Source organism: Cynara cardunculus (genome assembly GCF_001531365.2).
Source record: "Cynara cardunculus var. scolymus isolate 2C chromosome LG 10, CcrdV1, whole genome shotgun sequence".
Classification (NCBI taxonomy): domain Eukaryota; kingdom Viridiplantae; phylum Streptophyta; class Magnoliopsida; order Asterales; family Asteraceae; genus Cynara; species Cynara cardunculus.
Window position 1 is genome coordinate 16,347,878 of NC_037537.1, and position 12,735 is coordinate 16,360,612.

General features: G+C 38.6%; 2 protein-coding genes across 2 annotated transcripts in view; one reads left to right on the plus strand and one right to left on the minus strand.

Annotated features, from left to right (window-relative positions):
- Positions 1 to 9,443, plus strand: part of LOC112519909 — a 24,019-nt gene extending 14,576 nt beyond the window's left edge. Inside the window, exon 2 of the mRNA XM_025128228.1 lies at positions 9,117 to 9,443. Within this exon, the coding sequence (XP_024983996.1) occupies positions 9,117 to 9,346 (230 nt within the window). The 3' untranslated portion in view covers positions 9,347 to 9,443. The remainder of the gene's footprint in view (positions 1 to 9,116) is intronic.
- Positions 9,444 to 10,992: 1,549 nt separating this feature from the next.
- LOC112519348 (thylakoid lumenal 19 kDa protein, chloroplastic) lies at positions 10,993 to 12,232 on the minus strand. Its single transcript, XM_025127411.1, has one exon. It carries the CDS (start codon positions 11,981 to 11,983, stop codon positions 11,207 to 11,209), a length of 777 nt encoding a protein of 258 aa, XP_024983179.1. The 5' UTR covers positions 11,984 to 12,232; the 3' UTR covers positions 10,993 to 11,206.
- Between the last annotated feature and the right edge of the window lie 503 nt (positions 12,233 to 12,735).

Below are 12,735 nucleotides of genomic sequence, written 5' to 3' on the forward strand. Positions count from 1 at the left end.
TCAACTTGAGAGCATACACAATATTCCTCCAAAATGTCTCTTGTAAGATGTAGGAGTGCAACATCTTTCCCTTCTGTTCACTTGACCATTTGCTATCCATCCATTCTTGAGAAGTAACCATCTTTCTCAAGTTATTCTTTTGTTTGTGAAATTGAAGAAGAGTGATAAAAGATGTAGCAAATCTTGTGATTGCGGGCCTATGCAAGTTCCTTTGATTCGTGAACTTTCGCATCTAGTTCACTAGACCAACAAAATTGTATATGTATCCATTAGCGAACGTTGCCTTCTTCAAACAACTTTTCACTTGAGGAATTTGTTTTCCGATATCCTCTAACATAAGATCTATGCAATGGGCAGCATATGGAGTCCAATAAAGATGCTTTCTTGTAGCTTCTAGCATCTTCCCTTTAAAGTTTAAAATAAAAATATTAGGTGACAAAATACATAGTATTATTAAACATACATAGTATTATTATTACATATATAATATTATTAATATATAATTAGGAATAGACTAAAATAGTAACTCTTACCCGCTTTAACGTAAGTGGATGCATTATCGGTGATCACTTGGACAACATTTTCTTCTCCAACATCATCCAACATTTTATCAAGAATCCCAAACAACAAACTTGCGTCATTAGAGACATCGGAAACATTCATAGACTTCACAAATACAGAACCCCTTGGAGAGTTCACCATAAAGTTAATTATGTCTTTTTGGACAACCGAATCTCGCCATCCATCCGATAAAATAGAGCACCTTTTTTGGGCCCATTCCTTTTTATGTTCCTTTATTTCTTCTTCAACGGTTTTTACTTTTTGGTTGAGTAAAGGGACTCTTAGCTCATACATGCTTGGTGGTTTCATTCCAGGACCAAATTGGCCAATAGCTTCAATCATTACGCTAAAGCTGTCATAAGTAGCGGCGTTAAAAGGAATGCTGGCATCATAAAACCACCTTGCTATTTGCATACAAGCTTTATCCCTTAACTCCTTTCGAACCACCGCTTTTGTGGTTTGTTGTATCCCTTCTTTTCCATCTTTTTTACCTTTGATCACGTCTTCGGGATTAGGAGTGAAGAACCTATCTAGGGGACCATTTTGTCTCGGTCTTTTTCGTGGGGGCACCTTACTACTACCACCTTCTATTTCAACACAGTCATTGTCCTCTTCACCAAGATCATAATCATCAGAATGCAAACTTGAGCTCATTAAATTCTCCACCTTCGCTATTTCTTTTTTCTGCATATAAGACTTTATTTCTTCTATTTATGGCTGGCGACTTCTGCTTCTTCTATTTGCTGGCTATCGACTTCTGCTTTTATTTCTGGCTGGCAACTTCTGTTTCTTCTATTTGCTGGCTATCGATTTCTGCTTCTTCTATTTCTGGTTGTATGACTCACTTTCTATTTCTTTCTTAATCTGATATGCGACTTCTACTTCTTCTATTTCTGGTTGTCGGCTTCTTCTATTAGGTCACACTCGCATTCTATTTTAATCTACAAAAAGCCCAACTAAAAACCTCTGAAGAATGAAAAAGGGAGCCCAAACATGAAACATACAGGACGCGCTGATGCATAGGTGATGCACGCATCGTGTGATGCATCGGTTATGCAAGCGCATCAGAGAGCATCATGGAATCGCTTCGCATCAGCCCATTTGATGCGTTACCTCCAGCGCATCAGAGCGCATCACGCATCAAAGCGCATTATGCGTGCGGGAAACAAATCCCTCGGGTGAAAAGTTGTTTGGAGAAGGCAATGTTCGCTAATGGATACATATACAATTTTGTTTGTCTAGTGAACTTGATGCGGAAGTTCACGAATCAAAGGAACTTGCATAGGCCCGCAATCACAAGATTTGCTACATCTTTTATCACTCTTCTTCAATTTCACAAACAAAAGAATAACTTGAGAAAGATGGTTACTTCTCAAAAATGGATGGATAGCAAATGGTCAAGTGAACCAAAGGGAAAGATGTTGCACTCCTACATCTTACAAGAGACGTTTTGGAGGAATATTGTGTATGCTCTTGTTAGTGTTCTTAGGTTAGTTGACAGGGAAAGAAAGCCGGCCATGGGTTATATTTATGAAGCTATGGATAGGGCTAAGGAGGCTATTGCTAAAAGCTTTCCCAATCAAGAGGACCTTTACAAGAAAACATTTGAAATAACTGATAATTGGTGGGAATGTCAACTCCATCGACCATTGCATGCCGCAGGCCATTACCTAAACCCGTCTACCTTTTATGATAATGCACAAAGGGTTGTAAGTTGTGAAGAAGTCATGGAAGGTTTACATTCTTGCATTGAAAGATTGGCTCCAAGTCCTCAAGTAGAAGACCTAATCTTAAGAGAATTAGGCAAGTATCAAAATACGGAAGGACTATTTGGTAGAAATGCGGCTATTAGGCAAAGGAAGGCAATGGCACCAGGTAATCATCTTAAATTGAAAATATATTTTTATACTTNGGAAAGATGTTGCACTCCTACATCTTACAAGAGACATTTTGGAGGAATATTGTGTATGCTCTCAAGTTGACGGGCCCTCTTGTTAGTGTTCATAGGTTAGTTGGCGGGGAAAGAAAGCCGGTCATGGATTATATTTATGAAGCCATGGATAGGGTTAAGGAGGCTATTGCTAAAAGCTTTCCCAATCAAGAGGACCTTTACAAGAAAACTTTTGAAATAATTGATCATCGGTGGGAATGTCAACTCCATCGACCATTGCATGCTGCGGGCCTTTACCTAAACCCGTCTACTTTTTATGATAATGCACAAAGGGTTGTGAAGAAGTCATGGACGGTTACATTCTTGTATTGAAAGGTTGGCTCCAAGTCCTCAAGTAGAAGACCTAATATTAAGAGAATTAGGCAAGTATCAAAATGCGGAAGGGCTATTTGGTAGAAATGCGGCTATTAGGCAAAGGAAGACAATGGCACCAGGTAATCATCTTAAATTGAAATTATATTTTTATACTTACACACTATGGATATGTTAGTTTTTAAATATTTGTTCCTTATAGCGGAGTGGTGACAACATTTGGATCTTCATCTCCCAACTTGCAAAAGTTTGCTATACAAGTTCTTAGTCTTACTTGTAGTACTACAAGTTGCGAGAGAAATTAGGGTGTGTTTCAACATGTAAGTATCGTACATGACATTATAAATTCGTTATTTGATTTTAAATATATCAACTAATATCCAATTCAACTTTTGACAGCTTCACACCAAGAAGCGGAATAGGTTAGCACAAGAAAGATTGAATGATATGGTCTATGTAAAATTCAATCGTGCCTTGCAACATCGATATAAAAAAGAGGGAAGTAGTGATTCTATCATTCTAGAAGACATAGATGAAAGTAATGAGTGGTTGATGGGGAGGATGGACAATGATGATGATTTGGTGTTTATTGATGATGATCTTACGTGGGATGACGTAAGTAGAGCTTCCGGGGCGTATGAGACTCCTGATTTTACTAGAGCATCAAGAGGGAGCCGGAGAGTAAATGATGATGGGTCGGGTCCATCAAGAACTAGAAGTGCTAGAGGAAAAGGACATGCTCTTCAGGATGAAGTTGTGAGGTGGAAGTAGATATTGGAGGGTTTATCCGATTCACGAACTTTTTAAGATTCTAATGCCACTTTTTGAACTACTTGATGTTATAAATGAAGTATTTTGATAGGTAAGTATTTTTAAGGTAGAAATTGATATGTAGAGTTAATTTATAAGTATTTTTTGAATACCGGGCGCATCATGTGCGTGATGCGAGCGCATCCGCAACACGCATCGGCTTCTAGGACCCTTACTGCCCCGGACCGCATCGTGCTTTTTAAAACCAAGTGAGACATTAACTCCTTTAACTTAGACGGAGCCAACCTGTTTGGTGCACAAGCAACTGGCGTCGCTCTTGGCAATAACTCAATCTAGAATTCTATTGATCGATCAGGAGGTAAACTTGTTAAGGTCTTCTGGAAATACTTCTGGGAATTCTCTTACAACAGGATATCCTCCATTTTGCTCTTTTCTTTCTTTAAGTCGATTATGTAAGCCATAAAACTGATACACCCTTTCTGCACATACTTTCGAGCTTTTAAAACGGAGATAAGGCGGGATCGTGTCACCGTAGATTATAAATGGTCCCTTCCCTAGTAAATCTATATGAATCATCTTCTCATTGCAGACTATATTGGCTTGATTTTTAGCCAACGAGTCCATGCCCACGATTATATCAAACTCTCTTAATGGTATAGGAAATAACTGTATGGGTACCTCACACCCTTCTACAATTATGTAACAATTATCAAAAACTTCCTTCACCGATACTTCGCTATATGTTGTTGTTTCTACTACCAATACCTCATCTAACACTTTAGGTTCTAAACACGTGCAACCAACAAATTTGGCACATACTTAATTAACGAAGTCATCTGAAAGGCTCGCCCTCTAGCCATTGCCTCACCACGTCTTACTTCCCCCTGGCATAGCCAGATTCTGGCCCCCCGGCATAACTAGATCCCCGTCCCCCAACAAAACCAGATCCCCGTCCCTTAGTTTGCGGGCAATCAGCATTTACATGTTGAGAAGAATTACACATAAAGCATCTTCGTACCATTCGACAATCTCTAGCTATATGCCCTGACTCTTGACATTTGTAACATGTGCGGGTCTCAATGTTGCATTCTCCTTGGTGTATTTTATGACATCGTGCACATACTTTATCAGCAAACCTTGAGATTGGACGATTCAGATTTTCAGCAAATCTAGGTCTACGAAAATCAGTTGTTACTGCTTCCCCTTTTCTTTTAACCCCAACCCTTGTGGTTGACGATTGATATTTTGTTCCAAAATTTCTGCAGCATCAACTGCTGCTTGGAATGTAGCCGGGTTCCTGGATATTACATACTTTCGGAGTTTAGACTCCAAACCCCAAATATACTTCCTTACTCTACTGCTTTCAGTAGCAATATAAGCCTCAACAAATCGAGATTGTTCCATAAAAACCTCTATATACCGGCGAACTATCATATTACCCTGTTCCAGCCAAAGGAAATCGTCCTCTAGCTTCCGAACAGCAGCTTCACGAAAATACTGAATTTTAAATTTCTCTACAAATTCTTCCCACATCATTGTCTTTAAAATGTTCGGATCAACCACAAGGGTGGTGCCTGGTTGGTTTGAGCTTGGCTCCAAAAGTCAAAAGTACCTGGAGGTCTCAGGTTCAAATCCAAGGAGGAATAGAAATCCCCTTCTGGCTACGAAGGTTCAAATGCGGTGACTCCGGGCTATCTGCAAAGTAGGTGGTCGCCCTGGGATTAGTCGGCTCACATAGAGGGTTGGATATCCAGGTTAAAAAAAAAATGTTAGGATTAGAACTTGACAGAATTTCCCACCAATATAACGCACTTGACCGCAACCTGAATACAACAAGCATCTTCTTCCGCACTTTTACTGGTCTGTAGACTTAATTCAATTTCTGTAAGCCAACACATAGCTTTAACAGGATCACGTTCTCCGAAAACTTAGGGGGTTTACAGCCAAGATACATCTTGATATCACCTCCTTTTTGTACTGACGATGAAGTAGGTGGTGCGGATGTGGTCGTTACCGATGTACTAACTCTGGATTCTTCATGAAAACTCGGGTTCTCCACTCCTTCCATATTATTCGATGCAGAACGTCCCTGCAAGTTTACCAGACTTTCCTGAAACTTTCCTAGTTCGGTTGCCAACATTTCTTGGGTAATAAAACCAGGGTCATGAGCACGACCTCTACCCCTTGTTATGCCCTCTTCATGACCTGACATAGAACTTTCTTGTACTGATAATCTTGTTCTGTATGGGCTTCTTGTTGAGTATTTCTTCCTCTTCCTCGTCCCCGGCCTCGACTTCGTGCTCCCATGGTCGTAGCATTTTCAGGGTTTTCTTCTCTACTTACCATTCCTCTTCCCCTGCCTCTTTCGTGGCCAGTAGAAATTCTTTCAGATTGATTGAGATTATCTGCCATTCTTTCTTAATACTCGTGTTACTTTAATTTCCTAACTTGCACAATAAATACATATACTGTTAATCACATACCAAAGTATGATAACATGTTTACCCATAAATCAAGTAGTTGTAATGCAAGATTACATTAATCTCATATATTCTAACTCTATCATACTTATCATCATAATAGGTTCAATCATAACACATTCCCAGGTCCGTAATCCCAGTGGAACCTATTATCACATACTCCACTCCTCTAGTTTAAGTCTAAGTATCAAGATAATACCTAGATCTCTTAAACTAAGGTTCTGATACCAACTGAAACAACCCACCATGCACTAAACAGTACTAATAATCAAAAATCATACATCTCCACATATCTAGTACCAATATTATACAAACATTCTAGGTTTATTCACATATGAAAAATTAACAGTATGGGTTAACAAAAATTTTGTCATAATAAAACTTTCTTCCAAATATTTCTTCTTTACATCTTTCCCTTGTCTTCATCCTGAGATGATGGATGACCTGCAAAAACAGTTTAGTACAATAATTGAGGGTTAGACCAAAAGCTCTAGTGAGCGAATTACCCTCTTATAAACATAATTTACTGCAATCTCAAGATAGATCAAACCTGAACCTTAATGTAAAATTTGTATCTTGGTTATCCTGCCAATCCATCTATCGCGGTTACACCGCCAATCCATCTATCGCGGTTACACCGCCATTCCATCTATCGCGGTTACACCCCCATTTCATCTAATAGTAGTCAACCAGGTAATATTTAATTATTGAAGAGATTATGGTATCACTTTGTTCTGTCTGGATAACACTATGTCCGGAGAGGAGGTTACCCGACAATATCTACTCTTATAGGGACAACACTCTGTTCAGTGAAGGGGTTATCAGACAACACTATGTCCAGAGAAAGTGGTTTATCGGACAACACCTGGTATTCGGACAACCTTGATCGGTGAGGGGCCCTATCCGGACAAGCCTTGATCGGTGAGGGCTCCTATCCGGACAAGCCTTGATGGGTGAGAGGTCCCAACCGGACAAGCCTTGATCGGTGAGAGTCCCAACCGGACAAGCTTTGATCGGTGAGAGTCCTATCTGGACAATACATATTCTGTGAAGGGTCCTTACCGGCTGACCTTGTGTGCGATGAAGTAGCCTCATCGGTCACTGCCTTATCCGATGAGGTACCTCATTAGACAAGCCTTGTCCGATGAGAGTTGTTCTTGGGAGGTTCGGCCGATGAAGCATATAGTAGCAGTAATACAATTTACATTCCAACCAAACAACATATGGTAAAAATCTTATCGAAATATACAGAGTAAAGATATAACAACCAGATATATCCAAAGCAATAGGAAACTCACCTTTGCCTTAAAACACAACTTTGATAGATCAAACCTGAACGTTAATGTAAAATTTACCCTCTTATAAACAAAATTTACTGCAAATCCCAAGATCGATCAAACCTGAACGTTAATGTAAAATTCATATCTTGGTTATCCTGCCAATCCATCTATGGCGGTTACACCGTCATTTCATCTATCGCGGTTACACCGCCAATCCATCTATCGCGGTTACACCGCCAATCCATCTATCGCGGTTACACCACCATTTCATCTAATAGTAGTCAACCAGGTAATATTTAATTATTGAAGAGATTATGGTATCATTTTGTCCTATCCGGATAACACTATGTCTGGAGAGGAGGTTACCGGACAATACCTACTCTTATCCGGACAACACTCTGTCCGATGAAGGGGTTATCGGACAACACCATGTTCTGTCCGGACAACACTATGTCCGGAGAAGTGGTTTATCGGACAACACTTGGTATCCGGACAACCTTGATCGGTGAGGGGTCCTATCCAGACAACCTTGATCGGTGAGGGGTTCTATCAGGACAAGCTTTGATCGGTGAGGGGTCCTATCCGGACAATACATATTCGGTGAAGCGTCCTTACCGGCTGACCTTGTGTGCGATGAAGTAGCCTCATCGGTCACTGCCTTATCTGATGAGAGTTGTTCTTGGGAGGTTTAATGGCCAATGAAGCATACAGTAGCAGTAATATATTTTACATTCGAACCAAACATATGGTAAAAATCTTATCAAAATATATAGTGAAGATATAACAACCAGATATATCCAAAGCAATAGGGAACTCACCTTTGCCTTAAAACACAGCTTTGAAATCTGCTTCTGCTTCTATGATCTCCCAATTTTACCCGGAGTAATATGAAAAGTAGGATGAAATTGTGTGAAACCTTTTCCTGCCCACACATACTTACTATTTATAGTAAGTACACAAGCCGACTCTATTTGGGGGGGTGCCTACCATGCATCCTTCCATTCAATTTTTATTATATTCACATAATATATATACATATATATATATATATAACTATATTACTCAAATATAAGTAAAGAAAAGAACCATAAATTGATTCCTCTCTAACCCTTGAATGCCAAAAACTAATTCCGAACTTTCCATTACCAAACTACTTTAATACCCGATCAACTCTATTTGGAAACCGAATGTTACATCTATTGAAAAACCCTTGGCTGGATAATGACAATCATGGTGGTGGGAGACTACGTAAGAAGCTGATTGAGTTGTATCAAGTATCATAGCCTTACTGTATGACGATGCGATTGAGGTTGGTTTGAGTATTCTTACTCTTCCCTGGCTAACTTGTTCGATCTTTTTCAAACTTTGGAGACATTTGCAGGGAAAGGGTAAGAAAAGAGGGATCAGTGGTTTTCTTTTAGACAATCCATCCTCTAGATGCATAAGGAAGTAGTAAACGTTCTTGAACGATGTAACAACTGTCATTAATCAACTAATACCAGTGAGCATATGCAATTTACATGTCTCTTGTAAATAGTACTCACCAAAAAAATCATGTCAGACTAGGACTACTCATGACTAGATCGAGATGGGGATACTTGTAGTGCCAATACGTAATAAAGAAACTTTGACTCTTTCCTGCTCTAAGCTGTTCCTTTCTACTTCTCTTATCATGGGTTTCTGAAGATGTATGATTTAATATTCTTGCCCTGTTATATTTTGTTAGAATGGATGTAACATCACAACATGATTGATTTGTAGGTGATAAAGGACTATTTGCATTGGCCCCACCCCACCAAGGCATTGATGGTGAATGGAGTGATGGATCAGGGGTTATTGTGTACAAATGGAACGACAAGACTGATCGACCAAATACTGGGAGGGCCAACTGGAAAAAGAGATGGAGCTGTTGTGGCGAGTATGATGAAAATGCACCACCTTGTCAACGAGGTTGGCATGTCTCCTATGATGATGGCTTTACTTTATATTAATTAGTCATATTGCCCTTATGGAATTGCATGATTCAGTTTATAATGTGTATATTATGCCAATAGAATGCGTATATATTGTTCTTTTCAAATTTCCATCACAGGAAGCAAAATTGCAAATGCGTGAAGCAGCTCGACGGCACCGTTTTCTCTTGAATGTGCATTTAAGCCTGCTTATGGTTTTGAGATTCCATATGCTATTAGGATCAATAGAATACACACATGGAAATCGAGGGAAACAAGAAAAAAACACAAAAACATCATATTTAAGTGGTTCAACAGTTTGCCTACATCCAAAGTTAGATTTTTATTATATTCTGTAATAAAGATCCTTGAAGGAAGACAATCCTTCTATAAGAAGAAAAACTGGACAGCAACATGCTATTAGGATCAATAATCATACACACAATGGTAATCGGAGGAAACACGGAAAAAACTTGAAATCATATTTAGGTGGTTTGGTTCAACAATTTGCCTACATCCAAAGGTGGTGTTAGAATTTTGTCATATTCAGCGAATTCTGTAATAAAGATCCTTAAGGAAGACAATCTTTTTATAAGAAGAAAAACTAGACAGCAACATGTTAGACAATGAAACTACATCATTCTTAATTGTATCTACTATCATAACTAGTAACCAGTTTCTATAAATTTTAGGCTGGGTAGACTTGTTTAGGCCTTTCAAGAACTTTTTTTGGATGCTTGTTTAGTCCACCCCAACTAGTACTTGGTGAGTTATTCTATTTATTCTCTGGTATATTTTGGTATTTCTCACCATCCGAGTGCTTACAATAAGAAAAGGGGGGGGGGGGGTGAATGAATACCGATCAGATTTGTTCATAGCTATATCTGCATCAGTGCATCCATTGTTACCCGATGCTGACATTATCTGTTTTTATCATATACGGATTTGGATGGATGTTGATGTCATTCACATTTATATGTTGTCTAATAATTGATGACAATTAGTAGAATTATATTATGCTTAGTTATGAAGAAAAATATAATATATATATATATATATATACAACTTTTTGTTCACACTTTTGTATGTGCCGGCATTTTCATTGAAATAGCTGTTGTGCCCTTTGTAAAGGACAGGCCTGAGTACATCCTACCCCAAAACCTATATTCAAGTGGGATATAGTGGGTTCGATTGGTTTGATTTGATCTGGTCTATATACTACTTCTTGCTTGCTTAACAAATAATCAAATATACTACATCATTTTTAAATCATATAGTTTAACCAAAGTTACATTATATTGATAAATCTCGTATAGAGTAGTCCATGGTAGCTGATGTAGATAAGAACCTCTAATTGAAATATGAATTAGGTCGGATATGTAGCTTTCCAAATATCCACATACAACTCTAGGTTGAACTGTGTGGATTCTTTGGTTAAATGACCTTAAACGAGTTTTCATTTACGAGCATAACCTTCTAAACGTAATTAACTCCATGACCTGCCCTGATGTTAATAAGCTTCTGCCTCTGGTGTAAAACAGCCAGAAAAAACTTGAAAATACACTAGAAGGTTGCAAAAAGAGCCTCTGGAGTGGAGAAGGTCACTGAGCTACATCTCCAAAAGTTTTGCAAGTCTAAGTAAGCTCTTCTAGCTACAAAAATGCACAAGAATTTAAAATTTGAAGTTGATGAAGTATGACTTGATTTGAACTCATCATTTATCCTGAAGTAAGAATGCAGTGAAGACATCATTTATATTACTTTGTCATGCATTAGATTTAGTACAGTAATAATGCATGGTACAAACACTTGATGCATCCAAAGCCAAATGTACTTATGGGTATGCATGATCACATTCGCACGGAGGTCCGCTATTAATTTCAAAAATTGAACTCTTTTCTATCCAACAGTCTTGAAAGACTCATGGATGTGCTTTAACGTCTCCTGGTCCTTTTTCCACTCTGCTGCAGGTGCCATCACAAAATGCGCATACAACTTGTTCCTGGCACACGTAACCGAGATCAAGCTGTGCGCGCTCGCGCTATCGATCTCGTATACATAATATACCTGCCCGTTCTCGTCCTTGGTCTCTTCCGAGCTCACACTATCTGCACTCGCAATCAAATCCTGCAAATTCACATCCGAAAGCGCCAGATTGTTTAGAACTGCTTCTTTTGGAGCTAACTGCCGGAGCCCACCGAGAAACGTCAGGTACTCTTTTTCGGTCTTCTTTTTCGGGTTGTAGAATTCGCTATCGGTTCCATTGGTTCCTTTTTCGACTTTTGATACTAGCCGCTCTTTCCATCCTTCTGGGATGTCGTAAATGTATTCAGCGGATCGTTTCTTGTCGGAGTTTCCACCATAGCCGCCATAGTTTGCGGCACTGGCGGCAGTGCCGTAATATGTGGCGTAAGATTCAGCAGATAGGGCAGGAGGGATGATGGTGGTGGTGGTGGCTATGATGGTGGCTGCAGCTAGCGCGGTTGCGGTTAATGCTGTGGTAGTTAAGTTCGGTAATTGTGGTTTGGTGGTGGATCGGATGGGAAGGTGGGGTTTGGTTAGAGATGATGTTTTGGAAGGGGTGGTAGAGGAGGAGGTGGTGGAGGAGGAGGAGGAGGATGCGGCGGCGCCGGTGGTGGTGGTAAAGAGGGCTGAAGGTGAGAAAATGGTGGCCATGGAATTGGATTGTTGATTTGGTTTTTGCTTATGTTGTTTGTGGGTTTGTTTATCTGTCAACTGGAATGGTGAGTGATAGAGTGATGGATTTTCCCTTATCCATAAGTTTGGTAAATAACAAAAATGGTCCCTCAAGTATTGGCGTATTATTAGTTTAGGAGTAAACTAATAATATTTCACAGGCGTAAATTATGAGGGCCCATTTAATCGAGTTTCCAAAAGAATCAGAGAATTTCCAATAAATCGTTAAGTTAAATGAGTTTTATTTTGTATTTGAGATTGACTCGAGTTTGAGAATTTTCAATAACTCGTTAAAAGTTCGAATCTTTTACACCCTAATTATGATATATATAATTTAGAAAGTTGATGAATTCTTTTCTGAACTTTTGTTTTATGTTTGATGTATTTCTTTATTTTTTAAGTTGTTAATTTGATTAAAATAAATAAGAAAAGATGTATCTATACTATATTATAAAGAATTTGACAAAAACTCTTAAAAACCATTTTTTATGCGTAAGGCACTGTTTATTAATGCATATTACTTAAAAATCAAAATTGCAAGTAGATTGTGCATAAGTACAACTTATTAAAGCTCCATATCCGAATTCGTTTAACTAATTACAGATAAACATAATCAAATACAAGATAAACATCTTATTTTAAATATAAAAAATCTAAAATATAATTAGGATAATAATTGAGTTTTAACAGAATACTTAATTATTACCTTTATAAAATTTATATTATTAAAC